This window comes from Phoenix dactylifera, chromosome 13, assembly GCF_009389715.1.
Source record: "Phoenix dactylifera cultivar Barhee BC4 chromosome 13, palm_55x_up_171113_PBpolish2nd_filt_p, whole genome shotgun sequence".
In the NCBI taxonomy this organism is placed as follows: Eukaryota; Viridiplantae; Streptophyta; class Magnoliopsida; order Arecales; family Arecaceae; genus Phoenix; species Phoenix dactylifera.
Window position 1 is genome coordinate 9,697,076 of NC_052404.1, and position 23,394 is coordinate 9,720,469.

The 23,394-nt window shown below is 38.7% G+C and overlaps 3 protein-coding genes across 14 annotated transcripts; 2 read left to right on the forward strand and 1 right to left on the reverse strand.

The window, feature by feature from the left end:
* Positions 1 to 263: 263 nt before the first annotated feature.
* LOC103706718 (trihelix transcription factor ASIL2) lies at positions 264 to 7,815 on the reverse strand. 7 transcript variants are annotated; one of them, XM_039133007.1, is made up of 3 exons: positions 6,657 to 7,815; positions 5,025 to 5,193; positions 865 to 1,152 (listed from the first exon to the last, which is right to left on the reverse strand). In XM_039133007.1, exons 1-2 carry the CDS (start codon positions 7,552 to 7,554, stop codon positions 5,072 to 5,074), a joined length of 1,020 nt encoding a protein of 339 aa, XP_038988935.1. In that variant the 5' UTR covers positions 7,555 to 7,815; the 3' UTR covers positions 865 to 1,152; positions 5,025 to 5,071. The 7 variants fall into 7 exon arrangements, with proteins under 7 accessions (XP_038988934.1, XP_008789150.2, XP_008789154.2 ...); XM_039133009.1 differs by lacking the exon at positions 5,025 to 5,193 and adding an exon at positions 6,361 to 6,462; XM_039133008.1 differs by lacking the exon at positions 5,025 to 5,193 and adding an exon at positions 6,361 to 6,465.
* A 264-nt stretch (positions 7,816 to 8,079) lies between these two features.
* LOC120112900 lies at positions 8,080 to 13,032 on the forward strand. Of its 2 annotated transcripts, XM_039133010.1 has the most exons (4): positions 8,132 to 8,217; positions 8,436 to 8,587; positions 10,567 to 10,680; positions 12,635 to 13,032. In XM_039133010.1, the coding sequence occupies exons 2-4, from the start codon at positions 8,456 to 8,458 to the stop codon at positions 12,755 to 12,757; spliced, it is 369 nt and encodes a 122-aa protein (XP_038988938.1). In that variant the 5' UTR covers positions 8,132 to 8,217; positions 8,436 to 8,455; the 3' UTR covers positions 12,758 to 13,032. The 2 variants fall into 2 exon arrangements, with proteins under 2 accessions (XP_038988939.1, XP_038988938.1); XM_039133011.1 differs by lacking the exon at positions 8,436 to 8,587 and having other exon boundaries at positions 8,080 to 8,217.
* Positions 13,033 to 15,391: 2,359 nt separating this feature from the next.
* On the forward strand, positions 15,392 to 20,643 carry LOC103706717 (SAGA-associated factor 11). Of its 5 annotated transcripts, none has more exons than XM_008790925.4 (6): positions 15,394 to 15,599; positions 15,728 to 15,775; positions 15,932 to 16,071; positions 16,208 to 16,513; positions 16,843 to 17,035; positions 17,839 to 18,082. In XM_008790925.4, exons 3-5 carry the CDS (start codon positions 16,030 to 16,032, stop codon positions 17,020 to 17,022), a joined length of 528 nt encoding a protein of 175 aa, XP_008789147.1. In that variant the 5' UTR covers positions 15,394 to 15,599; positions 15,728 to 15,775; positions 15,932 to 16,029; the 3' UTR covers positions 17,023 to 17,035; positions 17,839 to 18,082. The 5 variants fall into 5 exon arrangements, with proteins under 5 accessions (XP_008789149.1, XP_008789148.1, XP_008789147.1 ...); XM_026804516.2 differs by having other exon boundaries at positions 15,732 to 15,775; XM_008790927.4 differs by lacking the exon at positions 17,839 to 18,082 and adding an exon at positions 19,466 to 19,719 and having other exon boundaries at positions 15,392 to 15,775.
* The last annotated feature ends 2,751 nt before the right edge of the window (positions 20,644 to 23,394 follow it).

Here is a 23,394-nt window from a genome sequence, read left to right on the forward strand (position 1 = left end):
TGGTACGATCCTGTTATCTAAAAATTTTGGCTCCTATAATACGATCCTGTCATGCTGTATGCCTGTTGATTCTACAAGCTTTTGACGAATAACAGAAGCTTCCTAGAGACCATGGCGACCTTTCCACAGATTATTTCATTTGTGTCAATATAGAGATGGTCACCAAGCTTAGATCCCACGGTATATACATATGCGCCTGCGTCGTTGCTACGTTGCTTCTATACCAGCCATCTTGCTCTAGGATTCTACCGACATCCTTAAAGAGTTTAGTCAAATATTTTGTGACTAATAACTGAAAATTCTCTATTGTTGAGTACATAATTAGTACCCGCTCAGGGACACAGCTCAAAGACCGAAAATTTTACATTAGAGATAACAAACTAAGATGTATAAAATTTGCTGATAGGCAACTGACATTCTGTTGATGCCACCTTCTGTTTGGTTTCCACATATTGCTATATTGCTGCTGATTGGCTCGCCAGTGCTGTCCGGACCAGTGTTCTATATTGGTTATTACTGCTTGATTTCGTAGCCTGCTTTGAGGTTTGGCAAGGTTGAAAGGAAAGATGTTCTAGAACAGATTACAAACCAATGGGCCATCGAACTTGCAGGAAAAGGCAGGCTGTGATATGCTCATCATCTCTGATGGATTGATCTTCCAAAAGAAGAGGGGCAGGTCAAGCATTTCAGGATCATTTTTTTTTTTGGATACCATCAAGTTCCAGAAGGTGCACCCTGTGATGAGTCATTATTGCCACCTTACAATAAATAAGGAAACAAAATGGTGAGGAAAGGAAAAATAAAGACAATTGTTCTTGGCAGTGCAGAGCAGCATGCATCCGTTTAATATATGACACCTGCGGATCCACATCAAAATTTGTTGCACAGATTCAATACTATGAATAATGAATGCAACGCCGCTGATGTTTTATGGTAAATTACACCAAGAAATAATGCATAGATGATATACTAATTGACATGGCTAAACAATCTTCTGTAACCAACATAAATCTGATGGACACCTGCTGCTTTAAGATTGCTGCAGAGTACTAGCTAAGTCAGCTACCACAACAGCATTATCAATATCAAATTATCAATTCATTAGCTGGCACTGCAAACAGGGAGCTCGAACTCTCCACTATAGCCTTTTACCTGAAAAAGGCGAGTCAGAATGATGCTTGACATGATCCCAATTTGACCGACCAAAATGTTTCATAGCAGAGATGATCATAAAAGATAATAGTAAGTTAACAACATTGCACAAAGCAATCTATGAGATAATTCAGGGGCATGTTACGAATACAGGACACATGATCGTGCATCAGGAAAAATCCGTACACAGCAAGCCAATTACAGATATTCGATAGTTTTCAAGAAAAAATAACCATAATTGCATTCGATAATATTAAAAAAGAATAAATCACAAAAACCTCCTAGAGGTTTACGTTATTACACTTACGTCCAATAGTTTGTCAAACCTACACTTACCACCAAGTTAAATTAACGGCGTTAATGAAACTATTTACCTCATGTAAAAAGTCAAAATTTCCTTTAGATGGGAAGGAGGATGACCTATTTGCTTGTATCTTTTGAACAACTATTAAGGTTATTTTAGTCATTTTTGATTTTTTTTTTTCTGATGTGATATTCGGATCCCATTTAAGGTAAGTTATAGGTTTAAGTGCTAGATAAAAATAAACATCAAGGAGATAATCGTAAGTTTTCCAAACTATTGAATGTAAGTGTAATTTACTCCGTAATCTCAGTGGGGTTTTGTAATTTACTCAATAAAAAAAACTAGTGGATAGTAAAGATGGCATCCGTTCACTCTTTCATATCACAAAGCTTCTGCTGGTAGCATTGCTACCTAAAGATCCCTAAGATATCATCCATAAACCTTTTAAGGCACCATTTCATCAGAAGCGAAATGCTGATTGATGGTACTGAAAGGTGCAGCTAATTAAGATTTTCAGAATAAATATAGGCTATAATATTAGGCACACTGGTAAACACTACTATGGACAAGACCTGATGGTTAAGGTAGTTAATGCTCTCTTATCACTAAAAAACCTGCCACACATTCAGTGATTTCAGTACCAAATTGAGTGAGATCCATCCGGCTTATACAGAACTTTTTCTGGAGCAACTGAAGGCATCTCTATCCCCTTGATGAATCCTGATAAGTTTTTCTTTCTCTCTATCAGCTCTAATGCTTGGTGTTACAGGGAGAGTACTTGACATTCCAAACCTTTTTTTATAGGACAACTGTTTCACCTGATTTGAAACAGTATCTGCCCATTCACATATCACATTAGAAGAAAAGCATTTGAGATATAAATTTATTAGCACAGGAAAAAGAAGCCTATCTAAGAACAGTTTTGCCACCTAACAATCAATTTAATTGTTCCAACTTAACCACTGCATGCTACAGACATACAGTATCGAGAGATGTTCAATCATCTATTTCAGTGTACGTCGGACATGAAGTGGTCCAACCTCCTATTCCTCGTGTCACTCAAATTTTAACACCATCAAGCTATACTTACTATTGCTACACTGAACCAAACACTGCATTTAATGCAAGCACGAAAATGCATGCATGCACACAAAGAGAGAGAGAGAGAGAGAGAGAACAAACCAAGGTGTGCCGTCTCAACATTGGGCCCCATACCGGTGCTACCCTGTTACTGTGTCAATACACTGAGTACGAAGGCTAGTTTGGCATACCGAGTGTCGGTACATCTCCGGCACCATGTATCGGTTCGGTACCGATGTGATACGATACACTCTGTACTGTCTGGTTTGATACTGTTTAGCATACCTTGGAACAAATCATATTTTTCTCGCAAGGTGTTAGAACATTTTGCTACAAAAACACACCACGCGAATGCACACACGTGCACACATAGAAAGAGATGTTTTTCTTGTAAGGGATTATAACATTTTTCCTGAATGTATCAAGAAAATAAGGCCCGAGGAAGAGAGAGAGAGAGAGAGAGAGAGAGAGTGACCATGAAGGTTGTTTTCAAAAAATAAAAGTCCATGGTAGCTGCTGATGTCTTGGAAGACATCAGACAAAACACAGGAATCAGCCTACTCAGATTAGCTCAAGTGATTCATGCTGCATGTGCAGATTAAAAAATCAGTAAAGCAGCAGGAACAAGGTAAATGCCAACATAGATATTGAATGAGCACGATGCCTCTGAGACAGGCAAGCAGAAGATTCTATTGAAGACTGGCAAGGAAAGAAGTGATGACAAAACTGATAGCGACAGATCTTAGCCGGCGGACTTATCAGCAATTAATAGCGACAGCAGCGATATGGTCAGTTTAATGTAGACTTGATCTAAGGAATACAATTATAGTCTATGGAGGATCTCAAGGAGAGAGATAGCAGTTGCGTGCAGAAATGCACTCATTCATGTCAGCGAAGCAGCCCATCCCCAACCATAGCAGGGCTTGGTAGACTGGAGAAGGAATCCCCGATAGGCACCCAGTCAACATGCCAAGACAAAGCCACTGTAACAAGGATTGATGCCCATCCTAGAAGAAAATATGTAACGGGTGTCCCACAGTCCCAGCATATTGGCATGTGAAAGTCAAAAAAATGTGCTGCACAAACTATTTAAAAATTTCTAACCTGATAGAATTGTATAGAATAGAAATACTCTACTTTTGAACTGGAAAAGGAAAAAATAGTATAAGCAGTACGGTACTCTAAAACAAGGCACCAATTTTAACAAAGATGATGCTTACACAAGCCCTATAAGCTGATCTAGGATTGCAGTTGCAGTCCTAGCCACAGATCAGCTATATACTTAATATCAAATACACAAAACAGCAGCGACACTAGGCCCAATTTAACTTGCTGGCCAAAGGTGTAGATTCAAAAACTTGGACCAAATTAGGCTGACTGGCTGAGTCCAGATAAGCACATTGTGCTAGAGCAAACTAAATTGGGCAGCCAAGTACATCAAGCCATTGCTGGAATATAGAGTATATTTTTACCCCTATGCACATTATCCTGAGGTTGATCTTTTACCCTACAAAGAAGAATAAGCAGAATATGCTCGATAGTCGTGCATCAAAACTATCCCACTCTCCAATCACTACCCTTACCCAAACAAAGAATAGAACTTGAGATCAAAGAAGTGTTAATAAGGAATTCCATGAGCAAGAAAGGATATTTATGTTATTTTTCTCAACTTTAATTAGGACAATTACATAATACATGAGCAGGATATACTTACTAATATGCAAAGAATTCCTAATTGACATAGGAAAAGAAAGCTAAATTTCCAACAACCATATGCTGCTATAGATCTGGTAACAATAGGGAAGCCCATCAGACAACAACAAGAATGCTCAATGAAGGCAGATTATCCCCCTCATAATATAAAAAACTAAAAATGTATCAGAACCACTATATTAAGGAAACTTAGCAAACTCACTAAACACAACTTGTAAACTCTTGATTCTTCCACATTAAGTAGTTGTTCACAAGCAAAGGACCCGTGTGCTGCAGAGGAGGGGGAAAGAAAAGTGGGAAAGGAGAGGAAGATGGTAAGTTAACATGGATTGTCACATGGGATTTTGAAGCAAAGAAGGCCTCCTGTTTGTCAACCCCAGAATTCTAATTGCCTTAGTAAGTTACTTTCCTAGATTAGAAATGTCTTTTCTATTGATTTGCCTTACTAGTATAAAGAGATTACAAATTCAAAATACATTATAGAAGGTCTCAAGTACAGGAAGAGCCAGATCTTATACAATCCGACATTCCAACAATTATTTCCTTTACTTTGTTGGTCATCCTTGATCAACCAATTTGGCCACATTGGAGCAACAAATATAAGACATAGAACTATAACGGCATAGGAGCACCACAACAGAGATTGTTAGACACCCTAGAGATAGGATGCTGATAAAAAATGCTCAAAATTGTAAAAAGTAAGCAGCAAAAAAATGAGGAAAATTAGAAAATGGTCCTTAAAAGGAAAACAGGAAAGCAAAAATGGCAATCTCACCATGTTCACAGCTTCACATAAAAGAGCAGAAAATTATAACAATTGGTTTAGATCATCAATTCATCTGTTACAGTATGGTTCATCCAGGAAGACCCAACAAAAGGTGATATATATATTTTACACTCCACATTGTTTTCTTCTCTTGATAGACTCAAAAGAAGCGTATATCCTGCAGTAGAAATGACTTACTGACTTAGCAAACAATATTTTGAAAGGAGGGAAAGAAACTTGACCAGCTAAATGATGGAAATCTTGAAACCATTTATGGCAGGCACTACAGAAAAATTCAACGGAGGACCAACAATAAGGTAAAATTCAATGGTATGTTTACTGAAAGGATGACAAGAGAGACAGCCTATTGCCTCATGTGTGATTCCCAAAAAAAGTGGACTGCTTTATTGTGGTTGTCCACGACTATTATTTTAATCTCTATGTGCTTAAACAAGGATATTGTATTACAGTGATATATGAGCGAGTTCTAGGCATACACCTTGACTGCAATCTACGGTTTCATGCCCTAACACCACCCTAAAATTTAGCAATATACCTATTTTGAAACATCCAGCAATTTATTGTTGTTGACTATGACGATCGGTGTCTTATCTTAACCAAATTATAGTGTCTTCTGAAAGATCATCATGAGCAGCTTTGAACAAGAGTCGAATAGGCGAAAAAAGCTTCATATATGGGTCTTTTGCTCAGTTTCTTCATCATAGTGAGCGAAATGATAATGAAATAACTGCTATTTGACGACTCTTAACGATGAGTTCCCATTACAAGTGTTTCATTAACCATTCTACCCTCAAGACAGTTTAGCCATTTTATTCTTACTCTGCATGAAAACACTCTCCCATATCCATATGCAAACCATGCCAAACAACCAAACCTAATTACCCTAAACCTTTTTCCCTCCTATCTAATGTAAGATATTTTCTTTTTGTCCATTACAGCCTCTTTCATCTATATTTAGTCTCAGGTTACATTTAGTGTGTGAACTCTCCTTCAGGGGTAAATTCAGCTGATATTTCAGTTCTTGCATCCTTATATTTTAGCGCAGTGGTAGATTTTTTTCTTATGAATATATAATTATATGTCTTGAAGCTAAAAAAAGTTGTTTGGAGAATAGTTATATCTCACAGAAGCAAAAAACATCCTTTTCCTCTTCAATTTTCAAATGTAAATAGAACAACAGCAGATCGAATAAAACTGAGGAGTCTAATAAATTGCAAGGCATGCTACTTGAATTGAAATATAAAGTTAATTTATTAAATTAAAAGGCATCAATTTAAGGGTTGGGGGGGGGGGGGGGGGGTGCTTGGTGCCATGGTAAGCTTACTTCATTATGACTTGGGTGTCCCAGGTTTAGAACACAGAAACAACCTCTCTATATATAGAGAGGTAAGGAACCCATCGCCGAAGCCTCTTGCTCTGGGATGCCCTTCTTAAAAGGCATTCAATTTAAATATCAGAATTGCTCTACTCCATAGATGCAACTATTGTTCACCAACGCAAAAATTCAGACAATGAAAGACAAGAAACCGAGAACAAACCAAAATCAAAGGAAAAAAAGATCATGGTGACAAAAATTAAAGAGAAAAGTTCAAGGGCGAACTAAAAGTGTCAGCTGCTCACCAGATCCCGACGCATGCTTGGGCCGCTTCATCTTGTCGAGCTCAAGCTGAGCATCCATGAACATCTGCATCCGCTGGAACTCAATGTCCTTCGCAAACTCCATCCGCTGCTTTTCCAGCTCCATCATCTGCTGATGCTTTGATCTCTCCACCCTCTCATAAACCTCTGCAAACTTCACAATGGCCCTCGCCAACTCCCCAAAAGCCCCTTCCTCCCCACCACCACCGCCCAAACTCGCCCAACTCCTCCGCCGCTTTTTTCTTGCAGCCCCAACATCAAACATCCCATTGTCGTCATCCTCCTCGTTTTCATCGTCATCATCCTCCTCATCATTATCATCCCCGACCCGGCCAAATTCTCCACGGGAACTCTCCGAGGACCCCGGCGAGTTCGTCGACCCGTCCGAGCAGACGGCAGCATTAGGGTTAGGGTTCCGGGGCTTGATGGTAAAGGTAAGGGAAGGGTGCCGGCGGGAATTGGGTTGGGGGTAGTGGGGTTTGATGAAGGGGACGCAGGAAGGATTCGGGTTCTTGATAGATGGAGCAGAGTTGGGCCCGATGAGGAGGTCAAGGCGCGAGAACAAGGGCCACTGCGACAGCCCGGGCTTCGATTTCTCGAGCTTATACTTCTTCTTGAGGGTATCGATCCGATTCTTGCACTGGACGTCCGTCTTCCGGGGCTTGCCGAGAACCTCCTGCCGGTCGTTCACGGCATCGGCGACCTCCTTCCAGTCCTTCTGCCGGAGGTTCCCCCGGCTCAGCTGGAGGTACCGGTCCCCCCACGCCTCTATCAGCGCCTCCGACGCTCCCTCGCTCCAGCAGTCCTCCCTCCCTCCGGCGCCACCGGCGTGCGTCGGCGGCGTAGGGTGGTGGCGGTACCCCTGAGGACCGGGATCCATGAATCGATCGGAACCCGCCGGCGACAGTAAGGATTAGGGTTAGGGTTTCGAGATGAGAAGGGGGAATGGTGGTGGGGAAGTTTTTTTAGGAGACGCCGGGATCAGGGGGATAAGAAAGCGGGGCAGTCCCCACCGGGTCGGTGAGGAGGGGCGCGGAGAGCCGTCGGCCGCGCATCTGTCCACCCCCGACGGTAACGTCACCGTGCAACCAACTTAGCGTGAGAGATTGCTGACCGCGGACGGAGTCTAACCGGGGGGCGGTGACCCTACTCAGATCTCGGGAACCGGGAGTGAAAGAAGGCGTTCCAGTGTTCTTTAAGAGAACTATAACATAACTGATCCTGTTACAATATGCGGGTAATATTGGCGCCACGTACACGGCTTCCGGGAACTCGGACTTGCACTTTTGGGGAGAGCGGGTCAAGACACAATGGTTCATGAGAACAGCAGAACGCATGTCAAGGCGCGTGACCGGACTGCGGCGAGGGAAAGGGATCGCGAAGGGGCGTTAAGTTGTCGCTTACATTTATCATAGATTAGCCGGGTGCTGAAGCTGCGGAGAAGACGGGGAAACAGGGGTGAGAGAGAGAGAGAGAGGGGGTGGAGAGGGGCAAGGAGGAGATGGGGCGGACACCGAGGTCGATCGTGGAGGATGATTACGAGGTAAAATCTGAATTGCTTTAGGCTTTAGATCCCTGATTTGGACGGAATAGTTCGATCAAGATTGGTGTTTGTTGTTGTCTTGGACCATAAATGGGAAGAGCTTTCCTTTGAATAGAAGATTTACTGTAATAGAAGTATAAATAAGTTTTCTTTTCATAGCATGGAATTCTATTAATTCGAGGTTGTGTGTTAAATTGTTATACTTCTTGTGATTATAGATGTGATAGAATATCTAGGGATGCTTATCTTCTGGGTGGTGGTACCTTGTGCTGAAAAAGAAATCGCAGGCTCAACTGTGAGCATACAGTTGCTTCAAGCATCACTAGAACAAGTGCTTCATTTGGAGAGCTGTATTGTCCACACCAAAGTGGTAATAATTGATGCTTGGTTACTAGTAAGCAGGACAATCATGTTTGTTAGAACTCAAACGATTCCTTTTGATAGTAGTATGTGATCCGTGGAAATTTTTGTTGTGTTGCACTCATTATGAGGGATGATGGCTATGTGATTGTTTTGTCTTGGTTTCAGAATTCAAACAGCTGGATATACAGACCTAGAATAGAAGCCAGAACGTTTCTAGATCGTTTGGTTCTTCTAATCTTGATTTTCATGATCTGTACTTTGCAACTAGTTATCAAATTTCTCTCCTTCTACAAACTCCACAATCCTTGGATGGATATAAATCCTTGCAAGTTTTGCTTGGTTGTCACACGATCCATCAACTCATCTGCTTGTCAGCACATGCTTATTGCATTTCCCAAGTGGGAGCAGATCATGACTTCATATCATATAGATTTTCTTGTGGAGAGGATGCGCATTAGGACAAAGGCCATGTAAAGGAGAAATTGTTTGACTATTTTCCCCTAAACAGATATTTGTTTCAAACTTTCAATTGGTCCAATTGCTGAAATGGTTCTGATTCTATCTGTCATCCCTTGCTGACAACAAAATTAGATTGTATAGAATACTTATGGTTTTATTAGTTATCTCTTAATGAAAATACAAAGCTGAAGGCAATATTTCCATGTCACAGTGTGAGTTCCACCTGAGTCTGATTTTATTGTTAGAGAAAACAAATATAGGAGTTGTTCACAACTGTATCTGATTTTATTCTGCAACTTCCTAGTGTAACCTATGGTATGGTTATTGAAAGAAATTAACTACAGTTTAAGCTTGTATAGGAAATGATTGGATGACAAAAATTATTATGGCTCTTCTGGAAATATATTGAAAAATGATATGTTACATTGTTTTTTAAGTGATAGATGAATTATCCACTCTTTTTTACATTAGCTAGGTTCATATGAGGTTCAAACACTTCGCCCTTTCCATGTCTAAAGTAGATGGAAACATGATGATAGAACAATATAGCCTAAATACAATGTTTTAACATGCACCTGCAGTATGAGGGGGATTAAGGGACCACATAGTGCATATACAGTTTGCAGATGTATATGCAGTTACTATTTTTTAACCATTCAAAAATAAATATAATATATTAAATATAATAAGTCCAACAATAATGATATTTTTTTTATGGATGGATAATAACAATATCAATAACAATAACAACTAATAATTAGTACTTATTACTAAGTTTCTAAACAAATAGCAATAGCTATGATATAATCAACATTTTATCACTATTAATACTCGTAGCAGGCCCACCTGAAATCCATATTAAATCTAACCATCAGCTTTAACCTGCTTAACCTTCATAGGTCCATATAAATATATATGTGTGTGTGTGTGTGTGTGTTGGGGTTGGGGTTGGGGGGGGGGGGGTGTGGAGGGGAAGGGGGGTGCATGTGTCTATGGAATGCGAAGGGCTGCCTTTTAGTCCATATGTGGTATGACTGCATGTGGTACTGCATATAGGCAATGCTGTGCAGATTAGGAACCAAATACACGTGGACTGGTGCATATGTGACAGCATGCACTCGATTTAAAACACTGCCAAAATAACAGTTTGATCATTCTTCATTGAAAAGTTGCTTTGACATTAGACCTTTTTTGGTGATCACAATCTCAATCTCATTGGTTGCCTAGATATTAATCAATGAGTTATAAGAATCCAAGTCTGTTCGACTCTGGTGATACAAGACAGTTTACTTAATTAAAAAGGTGGCATGTTATATCACTGACTTTGAAGTTTATTGAGCTGCCCTTCTGGAAAAACTGATTTTGCTGAGGGCTTGAATAAAGCAAGGTCAAAAATTTTTGGATTGCATTGTTGTACTTAATTTTTTAAAACACTCTTGTATATATTTATCCTTTGCCTGTATATATATCTCAAAATCGAATTATTCAGTGCCCTGTTAGACTAACTAATGTAACATATGAATGCAGACTGAACAACAAAAGCAAGCTGCTGCTGATGTTCTGTTACAATATTCACAATTTGTCATGGTGTGCATTGGGGAGGGAGTTCGACCAAGTGATCTAAGGTTGCACTTGATGAAGGTATGTACTTATTGTTGTGTTACCTTATCTTTTCCGTACCTTGGCTTCATAGGTGGCATTGAAATTTCATATGGTCCTGCATCATATAATATATGTTGTATCCTGCACAATTACAATGCTGTGTTTTCTGATATTTCTGATATTTAAAGCTTTGTGCATAACAACAAGGATCATGCTTATGGGTCAATAGATTCCAAAGCATATGTTTTTTTCTGAGGTATGTCGATTTATCTATTAAGCACGGTAAAAGTTGCTGAAGCTATAGAAAGACTCAAGCTTTTCTTGGTGTGTCTGGCTCCCGGCAGATAGTCCCTACTCCTCGGAAGGTGGAGACGGTTGACGCATGGCAAAAGACTGGTTATGAAAAGACTTAAAAGAAAATATATTGGAGTTTTAGTAATTTACCCTGGGACTGTTAAGCAATCATTGCTTATGTCATAGGATTTTCCACAATTTCCAATTTAAACTCAATCTTTCTAGCAGTTGTGTCAAACTGCTGATCCACATGCCAAGACTACTAGACAACACTTGATGCCTGCATACGTTTGTCATTTTTGTGGGTCTGGTTTTATTTCATGATTACCTCAGATACTCAATGCGCTTGCTTCAGAATTCAACAAGTGAAAATTACAGATGCTTATAAGGCATTATGGAAGAATCATTACTATGTTGCGAGAGACTTGAGAATTAATGGAAGCAGATGATTTGCTACTAAGAAATATGATATCAGAAAATGCCAGGGCAAGATGTCTGTCCTTGAATTTTCGGGGATGCTGTTTTCACTGGTTGGATTAAATATAGAATAGATCATTGTGCACAACCAAAATCAGAAACATGTGGATCTTATAAATTATATGATGAATTCAGGGATCACATTATTCAGTGCCAATCTGCCAAGGACTTGTCCAAGACACCAAGGCTGCCTTCTGCAGTAGGCTTCTTCCATACATTCTATGGGAACTTGGTACAAGTTTTCCAGTGGCAGTTATTGAATGTAGAACGCTCTGTCGGTTCTGTTGGAAGGGCTTCAGAAGGTCCTGTCGTATTTTATCCCTCAAAACTTTGCAGGTCAAGAAATTCAGCTTTGCAAGGAACAACCTCAGAGGATACGCCGTGTCAAATTCTGTCATGCTTGGGGACTCTCGATCTGTTTGGTTATGTTGATAGAAGCTTCATTTTCTTTCATCTCCGTGAATGTTATCCATATCTTCCATTCCTCATAGGAAGCATCAGTATATGATCATTTGCTGTCTGAGAGCTGTGTGAGGAAATCACAAGTGAACCTTCTTTTATGGTTATAGAACTGGAGCTCGGGGAATGGTTGTGGTCAGGATAATTTTATGATCCACACCAATACAGGACTATAAATTTATCTGAATCCAGATATTGGAGTTTTATATTAAGTAGGATTTAGTGTGCTAGAGAGTTTTAGGGATCTTGAGTAGGCAATAGCCGCTAACATTGGTCTGATACCCACAGATGCAGTCCCTCCACTAGTTGTTCCACCTCCCAGGCCATTCTTCTGGACGGTCTTGTGGAATGTATTTGACGCGTCTTCTAGTGTTTTGTATTTTCTTTCTTTTCCTTAAGTCCCAAGGAATATTGTGTTACGAGTCAGAACACTGAATATATCTGCCATCAGCTGGGCCCAATGGCCATCTTCCTCTACATCTGTTCAATTGTCGTTTATTGTTTCTGCAAATTTAAAATTGTAGTCATCATTTTTATTTCCAGTTAAGTATGGACTTTGGAACAAGAACATAACTATGCCAAAAAAGGGTCCTTATATTATAAAGATGTGCAAAATATTGTCCATCACCTGTCTTATCTTTTAGAAAATAGATATACATAACATTAACAAGTATTAAGGTATTTTAATTCATATCAGGGTTGCTCTCTCTACTGGTTTCTCCTTCTTTCATGTGAACTGATAGAAGAAATTTTTCTTTTGCAGGAAATTTCAGGAATGCCGACCTCGTTGAAGAAAGAACCTTTATCAGCAGTAGCTTCTCCTGATTCCACAGGCGAACCATCATCATCAGGAATATTGAAAGGAGACAAAATTGAAGGCTCCTAATAATCTTGTCATGAAAAATAAGTTATTGGCTCATATTCTGATCAGGCATATAGACTCGGCCTGAATGAGGACATCATCCTCTTAATTCTGTAAACCTCAAGGAGAAAGTTACAAAATGTAGCTTGCACATAATGGATGAAAAAGTTTCCTAATGGATGTCTTCTTGGGTGTAAATATAATGCATTATGTCGATATAAATCATTATGTGTTTTTTTTAGTATATAATTCAATGTGTTATCACTCTTATAAGTAGAAACAGGATGTCATTCAGTGTTGTTATGAAGTTTTATTGGCTAATAAGCTGATTCGGATACATAGTTTGTTGGTAATACTGTATACCGGACCAGGGCATGTAGCTTGGCCCAGTTCATGGTGGTTTGACTTAATTTGAAGTGATTCTGATTCAATTCAATAAAATGGTGGATATATTACATCAAAAGTTTTAATCAATCATTTTTGTCTTGACACTTGGATTGATCATAGTTGGTCACTTTTCGAAAATGGTAGATGTGAGTACTTTCACATTGGGTGGAAGGGAAGTTATTTGGATAAAAGAAAGTTATCACAGGCATGCCAAAGAACTTGTTGGCTGATGAGGAAGAGTGGCAAGTTCGCGTGACTATGCCATCGGCATTTGAATAGCTAAAAAGAGGATAATCGAAAGAAAGATAATTTGAATAATGTAGGTCCAAATGCATTGGCTTTCAAGAATTTTACTACCATCACACCATCCATTTAAAGATAGATTGATCGGGTAGGAATAGATGTAGCGGGGGGCTACGATAGAAGAAATCTGCGTTAATACTACTTCTAAGATAGACTTATATTGATAACCTAAGTGCAGAATAGAGGGAAAATAATGCAAAGATAATTAAAGTTAAAATAGGATTGATTGCTATATTGAATGTTTTCTCTTAGAATATAATCGTTTATTTATGCTAGAAGACAACCTACATATAGCTACTAACTCTTAGCAAAGGTCAACAACTGATCTCCACTTCTGATAGTTCTAGTAATTAATACTAGATGTCCTCCGACTGTTCATATTTGTCAAAACAGCTAGATCCTGTACTACTCATCAGATTGATAATTATATCTAATCAACCTTGTCATTTGCATTCATTCAGCTTGTTCCAAATGAGAACTTTAGTTGTCTCCCTCTAATTGGCCTATAACATTCACTCCCATGCTTCAAGGTGTCTTTGGCTAGTTGTTCAGCTCTTCTTATGCCTCACTTGTTTGCTTAGTTCTATCAAGCATCCCTTTTACTAGTTATTTGGGCAACCATATTGGCTTTGGTCTTGGCTCAAGGCTGGAGGTTCCTATCTATTCCTACTTTAGAGCTGCCACCTATACGGTAATCCATAGGTTTGAGATAGGGTATAAACCAAAGATAATTGTTGCTGCAAACAACTACCAATTTGCATTATAAGAAGGGAAAGAGGCTTCATTTGATTATATACTCTTTCTATAGGGATATTTGACTAGCTTGACATAGATAAAGTGTAACAACTCATGACTTCACCAAAAAATTCTGGTTAAAAAGTATTATTTGGATTTTTTGGTATTGCATAAGTATTCAATATCTATCGTGCATAGTAATGTAGGGCTCAACATATACTCAGTGTAAGTTCTCACATTCTCCCCCTTATTTAAGCCCTAGATAAGAGTTTAAATTCATTCGAGTCCAATCATAAGTACCATAAATTTAATTACAAACATCATAATCGGTCGGTAGTCAACTCAAATAAGTCTGTGCTTTAGTGTCTCTTGGTTCACATGGACCATAGGTTGGGTCCATTTTGATATTATTTGTAACGATTTAGGTTCTCGCCTAAAAAAGGCTAATCAAAAAGTGTTATTTAAGTTCCTTGGTCGTATATGAGTACTTAAGATCTATCTAGCGTATGCTCGAAATGCGACTAAACACATGTTGGCATGAATCATCAAATATAGATTTTATGACTCTTATATATACCACAATAGGCATAGAGAAGATCTTGCATTTCTGATCTTGCTTTAAAGTTCTTTAACAGGCAGTCTTATTTCATCTTGGAGGATAGCTATCAAGCATCACAAAGATTTTGCATCGTCGACTCTTATTGACTAATCCAGTTCTCCAATGTGAAGTCTCATTTCACCTTGAAGGATAGCCATCATGGTATACTCTAATAATTCATCGCATGTATTCCAATAATCTATCTTCAATTTCTTTGCACGTCTAGTTGCTTGTGAGTTATTATTTTTTATCTTATTCCCTTCTTTGTGCTCATTTCACTGAAAATTTTAGGTTTTTTTACCAACTCAAAACTAGACCATTCCCTGATCAACTTAATTCTATCGATCGATCTGCTTGATCTAGGTTGCTAGTGACTAAATCAACCGCTAGTTTAATTTCTTGGGAAATTGGTGTGCTTTAGGGCCATTTAGTGATGCTCCGTCTAAGCTTGATCTAATCCATATCCAAATAATGATTGGACACGGTTCCCAAATGAAAATGGTGACTCCATTTAATAAATTAGACATGGATCACAAAATCAAACTAGAAACTAAGTTGAACTTCTCCAAAATTAGTTTGGAAATCAAGATACAAGTGGATCAAATCTGGACCCAATTTCAAGCCGCAACAGGACATAATCCAGTTTGGGTCGGTTCAGGATTTGCACCTGGAGGCGTCCCAACTCTCCCTGCAACTCTCCAGTGTACGCCGGACCATGCCTCCATTGTCTTGTCCGATGCAACCCTAATCTAGCGGACGGAAAAATTTACGCGTTTCTTTGCCATCTTCGCCTTTCCACGGCGTCTCAACTCGCTCCGAATTTTGTCGAAGCCTCTTAATAAGGTTAAACAAATGAAAGATTCTCGTTCTACAGCGAAATTCCCAATTCCGAACGAATCCCCCCTCTTCCTCTCCCTCGCCGCTTGCTTTCTCGTGTCCATAAAATCCCTAACTTGGTGGTTTCGTCGCAGATAGATCCCAACTCTCGAAGCTCGACGTCCGCCGAGTATAAGGAGAAGGTGAGCTTCGATCTATCCAATCTATTCTTTTAACCACATATACTCTATTCGATTCCATTATTTTAATGCCCGAGGATTCTTTGTGATAAGGATATGGATTTATAATTTCTCTCTAATGGATTAATTATGGAATGCCTTAACTTTGCCCTGGTTTAGAACCAAAGGGATGGATCCAATTATAAATTCGTGACTTGAAGCGAAAACACAGTTCTTCCTCTGTATTCTTGGTGGTAACCGAAACCCCTGATCTAAAAATGGCAGCATCCAATGATGGGAACTCATCCCCTCGATCTCAGGTGAGCTAAAACTGTCGCATTCTTTGCAAAGGATGTTAAAACTTTTGCAAGTGGTCGGCTTTGTGATCAAATTGGATGAGTTTAATCTATTACGATTTTGGTGCTTTGTTTGTGGACCTTGTGGTTTGATGTGCAGCTTGCTTCTCGTTGTTTCGAGGACTTGCTGGATTCCATCATCGTGGATGTGGCGTCAGAGTGCCACCGGATAGCTAGGCTTGGCCTCGACCGTAACCTGGAAGAAGAGGAAGAGGAGCTGAGGCTCTCGGTGCAGGCCCGAGTTGCAGATCCTAGCAGCAGCAGTGAAGCGAATGGTAAGAATATTGTTGATATATTTGGGCAGACGCATCCCGCCATTGCTGATGAGATCTTTGAGTGCATGAACTGCGGGCGGCCAATTGTGGCTGGGCGTTTCGCTCCGCACTTGGAGAAATGCATGGGAAAGGTTGGTTTTCTATGATATGCTGCCCTCCTTTGGCAATTCCCAGGTCATCTCTATGAAACAAAAATATATATATGCTCTTGCATGCTAGTATTCAAACTTTAAATCAAAATATTCGTTCTCTACATATGCCACAATGTTCTCTTAGTGGCTCTTTAGTATAAATATACAGTCATATAAACACAAAATGCACGGCTGCTGTCCAATATTCAGAGTAAGAAAATTCAAATCCATGTAACCATGAATATGATGATGATTCGTTTTTCAGTGGTTTGCTGTCGCTTTTTATTGATGTGTCTTAACCCCTTGTGTTTGTGTCTTCTTCATTTTAGGGTCGAAAGGCTCGAAAGGTTACGAGGAGCAGTACCATTGCAAGGACCAGGCATTCTCGTGGTAGTCCGGTATCGGTCTATGCTCCCTATTCCAATGCCACCAATACCAACAGAGCTCCAAATGGAACCACTGGTGGTGCTGGGGAGGAGTATGCTGACTACACATATGGGGAGCCATGAAGCTTCTGCCAAGGTTTTACTAGATCCTTACTGATTTTATTGTTCACGAAAAATGATTGTTCAACAGGTTCCTTTTTTTTGCATGGTAATGTGCCTCTCTTGCGTCCCCTTTATGCTGGAATAAATTGAGAATTACTGCCATACTGTAATATATAATCTGCACTTTTCCTCAGTTCTCTTAAAATGGAGATGTTTTGTTTTGGTTTCAGCATGGTCACGTGTTTGAGGACAGTCCTCTTTTGGTTGAGTTAATTGCTTATCTCCTATTTTTCTTCCACCTGTTGTTTTAGATAATAAACTCAATTAAAGCCAGTATGATGATTTTCTTAATTCCTAATCTTCTAGTGATCAAAATTGTCAGGTGAGTGGTCTACACAGGGTATGATGGTCTAATATCCTGTTTCTATAGTTGACAAAGTAGTTTAAACCAAAAAAAAAAGGCTTCTTTTGTATAACTTTTAGGAGCTTAACACTCAAATGTGGTTACCACCCTCTTCATCTATCAACAAATCTGAACCCAGTTGGTGAATTATAATATAAGGGATCATCCATTTTAAAAGACTAGTTTGGTGAGTTGATCCTTTTAAGAGATGTTCTTATCAGAAAACTCAGTAATCTTTCGTAGCTCATGTATTAGGTAGTTTGTAGAGGAGAAATTTTCTTAGAAATTCGCATATGCTATTGCTTCTATTATTAAATATTCTGCAGGGAAAATGTTAAAGCAGTAAATCCAGAATAGTATTCATGAATGGTAATAGGCTTGGGTGTTTTTATTTTACCGCATTCTGGAAATAACTTATATACTATTATTGCCAGGTTAGATTGGACTCACAGTCAGATCCAGGAAGCCCAATCTACCAAATATGTTAATGTATCATCTCCTCCTGTGATGATGTTGTAGGAGATTAGATCAAACTTTACATTATCAATATGTAATGGTCTGGATGTCTCTTTCATCTCTGGTCCAGCAGGGGACTTTCTGCCTTGTATAATTCAGAGTTCTGAAAGAATTATGATGCAGCATGTTAATGCAACAAATTCAATTTTTTTTGGAGCAAAATTAGGTTTTCTTTTTTCCCAATTACCTTTGAATTCTAGTTTGCAAAATTAGCCTACTTAGCCTTAATGATTGTCATTACAGTTTCATGGAAAGGTGACAGGATAACCGAAAGTTACGAGTGTTAAATTCATTGTTGCATAGACATATAAGAATTTTTGACAATACAAGCCACCTAGATAGTTGTATGCTTGCAAAACAAATGTAAAGCCACCTAGATATATTTATGCTTGCGAAAAAAAATGCATTTTTAATGTGAAATCCTAGAGCCAGCAGAGTGAACTATGGAATAACTGGTTTAAAGCTTTGTAGTTTGACAAAGTTCCATGTTTACTCTGTTTATAGACCAGGCAAAGTACAGGAGCAATGCCTGCCTAAGCTTCACTCATCAAACTCAAGCGTCACGGCACTTCTGGAGTTTGTCATGGAAATTGCTGAAGTGTGTTGAATTATGTTTAATCAAAATATCCCAGTTGAGGTCACGAACGTCTGCAGGCCTATAACTTACCCTTCTACCTCAGTGATAAGGAAATGCTGAGGTTCCATTTTGGTGGAAGCACTCATACATGAGAGAACTAACTTATAGTAGGAGAAACTTTAGCGGCCAAATAACTTTGAAATTTGTTGTATGTGCTCCCATGGGAAGCCATTTATTCTTGGAGGGCTGTACGAGGGTAAGTTTCCCATATATGAGGCGGATTATGTATGTGAAGCAGATTATTATGGTTTGAGATCATTTGGCGATTATGATAAGTTTGAGGGACTTATAGGGATAATTTGAGACCACCTGACTTGACATTGAGTTTCCCATACCCTAACTTGAAGATAGCCTGGCTTTAAATTTTACACATTTTTTTTATTGGATTAGATTAAGTTGGGTGAGGCTCAATTGGGTCGCACCATATATGAATTTAGTTCTATGCCTACATTGTAATTTTGGTTGGATTTTTGTCACTATGGGTTGGGAGCTTCATGGTAAAATGTGCTTCAAGTAGGTCGGAGAGAACTAAAGAAGTTTTGATTGGGTTAAGGCTGGCTTATGTTGCTAATCCTTCATCTTAAACCAGCTAGACCTTAGATTGGACTCACATTTTCATCCTATGCCAGACTTAGATATAGCTAAATCTGACCCTGACCTTGTGTTTGATTGGATCATGTTTGAGTTAACCCATCCTGAGTTGCCTCTTTTTTTTTTCCTTTTATTTTTTCGCTGAATTAAGAGGGCCAGTGCTAAGCACATGCTATACGAGTGGGAGAATGCATTAATGGCTGTAAACGCATCCAACTAAAACTTCTCTTTCTTTTTATTTTCTGTTTCTCGGTAGATACATCCTTACTTTTGGCTAGTATAATTCTCATAATGAGTGTAGTTTTATACACATGCAGAGAAAACATGTATGTAGAGAAGAGAGAAGATATTATATTGCGCGTCCACATCAATCTAGGCACACTCAATGCGCATGAAAGAAAATGTGAATGGCTTCAGCTGCAGACTGCATCTGATTAAAGTTTACCCCACTTTGGCTAGTGTATTCCTCGTGTATTTCTTAACGTATGGATCTATTTCAATATTCTTCAAGAAAATATGTGTGATGTCAGAATGATTTTAAGGCTATAGAATAGCAGATGTAGAAAATTTATATGGCGTTCTGTATGTGACTTCACTGCAATATATACTTACTAAAGAGGGTTGCATTTAAAAATAGTCACATCAAGCTTGAACAGTCCCGCAGAGACTAGTTCAAACAAAACAGTACACGATAGTAGAAAGGGCATGTCTCAGAAGAGATAAATATGCAAGAATTTTCTATGAAGGGGGTATTTGTGAAAATAAGCTTGAACTAGTCCCAGCATGCTGCATGACGAGATTAGTATAAACTTAATGCAGAATTTTTACAAGCAAATTCTCATATAATGTTGATATTATACATCATTAAGTCCATCATGAGAACCACAGGAACCATTTCACGCATCACAATGCTAGAGTGAGTTTGTTTTTTTTTAAATAAAAAATCATCTAGGAGGGAGAGGAGGAGGAGCAGTGAGATTAAATCATACAAATCTCAGTTTTAAAGACATGAAAAGAAGGTCATTCTGCTTACTGTCTATACCTTTGATGCTGTTCTATTGTTCTGTTTTTATAGCATAACTCCTTTGTGCGGGTCTTCCATGGGCTTCTTCTCCAACATAGGAGCTGAAGATGATATTAGCGTTGCTTTCTCTCTTTATTTTGGATAAAGGAAAGCTTAAAATCAGCTACATCTACACTCTGTCGGTGGATGAACCGGATGTATCAAAAGCCAAAAGACTCCACGGATTCTTTTTATGAAACCCTTTGTACCTTACTTATTAAAAAAAAAAAAACCTTTGTACCATTCCTCAACGAACCAAATGCTGCGACTTTGTTAAAGTGTAAGAGAAAGGGAAGGGGGCACCAGGAAGTAATAGTAAATACTATAGTATGTATGTATGTGTGTATATATATATATATGTATGGATGTAATGATAGTAAAGGGAAACCTGACTTCTTTGGTCCCTCAACATGATTGCTTTACTGTGAATAATCTTATCTGGCTCCTAAAAGAATTTTGTTTTTATGTTATGGATCAGGGTCTTTTTCAGTGAAATAGAAATTGTCACTATAAGCCTTTAAGTTGTTCTTTTGCAGCTTAGCAGAACTATGTTAATTAGTTTCTAGAAAGTACTTAATATTTGTTCCTTTTTTCGGTGGACATTTAGGGCCTGTTTGGCATTTGTTTTTGTATTTTTGCTTCTTGGTAGAGTGATCAAATACTAGATGGAGATTGATATTGCACATAGCATTTGCATGAAGCTTTGGTTATCCCTTAGTTGTATTTTCACTCTTTTTGGAAAGCAGAAAGCAAAAGATCTTTTCTTCCAAAAACTCTCAAAATTTTACAGTCCATGGCGTAAAACAAAAGGCTTTCAATCAAATCCCGTCCATTCTAGCTCATTCTTCTTATTGAGTTTTTGAAAACAAATGCAGGACCAGATGGCCCTTAATATTTGCGTTATGTGTGAGATGAAAACCAGGGAAATTGGATACCCCTTCATGGTTAGATCTGATGTGGCTATTCCTCCTGAGGTTATTTCCTGGATCAGATAAAGTCCATGCAGCATCTTTTCTAAGCTATTCTATCAGCTGTTGCATAATATGATGCTTGAGGAAGTCACACGAGCACAGACTAGCTATGTTCTGGTGGAGGATTTCGAGCAACATTTGTATGCTCATCTTGCACAAAAATCTTACACCTACATTTTTGCAAATGATATACAACATATTGGCTCTAAGTTTAGACATGTATTCACTGAAATTAGGAAACAAACTAATAGTTAACATTCCAATAATTTAGGGAATACGGATGACCATCAGCTATAGCGATCATGACCCCCCAAAGTAGTTCTTTCAGGTGTAAGGTTGGGGGATGCAACATTGTGCTGCTACTTTCAGCAGCATCTAGATGACATCTTTTGGTAGCAACATTGGAGTGATGCAAAATTTGCATCCACGGCCCAGATTTAGAAGTACGGAGTCAATTATCGTATGTCTGGGGTGAGAATCGCAATTTGGGTATATTAGATCAAGGTAAAGGCTACTTGGACTCAAACAATAAATAAACAATCAAGTCATATCCACCTCTAATTTGAAAGAATGTAAGTAAAAAAAAAAGTTTAAATCAAAATTAAATCTTCCAATTCTCCGGACTAGTTCAAATTGAATGGAAGTCCGACTTACATGTAAAAGCAGAGGAGGCAGAAGAGTAGGAAACTTTTGACATAAGAGACTCCTCCATAATTTTGATACATGAAAGGGGTTTATTTGTAAACATGCCCGAACTATATCTGAGCTAGTCCTCCCGGCAAGCATGCCGAGACCTGTTGAAGCCTCGAAGACTTGATGGGAGCAATTTTACATAAAACACCCTGAACGTTGTTGATATTATGTAAAATATGTCGCTCACGACTCATGGTAGGACTTTCGCATTAGTTTGAACCTGGTATTACCTGGTACGTGGCTTGCATAAGGATAGGATTCGAAAATATGTCATAAAAATTAAAAATATATTTTGATCATATAGTTGGCTCGTGGAATCTAATATCCTGGGTAAAGAAAATCGAAATCCTTTGATCAATAAAGAAGGAGATGAACATCTCGAGTTTTATATAGGACTCGCATGTTTTGAGAGATTTACAGAAGTATTGTCTCCCGGCAGCACGACTCATATTATGGAATCCCGTTCTCCACAGCCTACCAACTCCAAAATATGGAAACATATTTCAAACTGTCATATGATTTTGAATTGAATTAGATCAAAACTAATTAGTTGGGCTAAGTTTCAGTTGGCTTCATATCATATATAATTACGGTCAACCTGCGTTGTAGTTTGGGTCGGACCTGGATTGCATTGAGTTGAAAGCCTCATTATAGAGTATATACCTCCAAAGTAAAGCCAGAGCCTGCACTGGAAATTTTAGCTTTGGTTAAGCTGGCTTGGATTGATTGACAAATCCACTTGAGTCCAACTAGGTTCGGAATTGCCTCCACAATTTTAACCTATACTAGGCCCGAGTTAAAACCTAATCCAAACCATCTGGGTGGACTGGATTTAACCCGGTTCGATTTAGATTATTAGGTTATTGTTGCTGCTTGCATTAATAACAAATTTAGTTGTTGGGCTCTTATCGAGATTAATTACATATATCAATGCTAGGTACGCATGATGTGAGAAAAAAAATGGTCGATATTCTTTAACATTTCTTCTCATCATTTACATTTTCTCTATAAGTGACTTAAATTTCTTAGTGGCGCTATATCTTCTTTCTCATCCTTCAAGAAAAAGATGAACAAATATGTGTGTCACGGTGAGGATGGAGGAGAGAGGGAAGGTGGCCATGGTGCCCAATCCTTGTTAGATCAGGAAAAAAAAGAATCTCGAGTTTTTTTTTTGGCAACATAAGCCCTAAGTTTGTGCTAATCCCGGTAAGCTATGTGCCACGACTACTAGCACAAGATTAACATTAATATTTTTACACAGGACCCCCTAGTATTTGTATATATTACATTCATATAATATGCCATTTAAATGCGTAGCATTCAGTCTGAGTATTCGATGATGAATTTGAATGTACGTGTGTAGCAATTACTGACTACTTTTGACACAAGTCCAGGCTAACTTGGTGTTCTGACTCAGTTAACATATAATTCGAACTCACAGATCACAAGACAGCATGTCCTAGTGAAATGCTGACCATTGTCAAGTATAATATCAACCATGCAGGTCTTCTTAAAGAGA

Bases quoted from the DNA above. Each gene is read 5' to 3' on its own strand.
- LOC103706718 (XM_039133006.1), bottom strand. From the start codon at position 7,554: ATGGATCCCGGTCCTCAGGGGTACCGCCACCACCCTACGCCGCCGACG. The intron at 736-6,656 runs GTGAGCAGCTGA...GACTCATCACAG, and splicing joins CAAGCATGCGTCGGGATCTG to GGTGCACCTTCTGGAACTTG.
- LOC120112900 (XM_039133010.1), top strand. From the start codon at position 8,456: ATGCTTATCTTCTGGGTGGTGGTACCTTGTGCTGAAAAAGAAATCGCA. The intron at 8,588-10,566 runs GTAATAATTGAT...ATATGAATGCAG, and splicing joins GTATTGTCCACACCAAAGTG to ACTGAACAACAAAAGCAAGC. The intron at 10,681-12,634 runs GTATGTACTTAT...TTTCTTTTGCAG, and splicing joins TAAGGTTGCACTTGATGAAG to GAAATTTCAGGAATGCCGAC.
- LOC103706717 (XM_008790927.4), top strand. From the start codon at position 16,030: ATGGCAGCATCCAATGATGGGAACTCATCCCCTCGATCTCAG. The intron at 16,072-16,207 runs GTGAGCTAAAAC...TTTGATGTGCAG, and splicing joins ACTCATCCCCTCGATCTCAG to CTTGCTTCTCGTTGTTTCGA. The intron at 16,514-16,842 runs GTTGGTTTTCTA...TCTTCATTTTAG, and splicing joins TGGAGAAATGCATGGGAAAG to GGTCGAAAGGCTCGAAAGGT.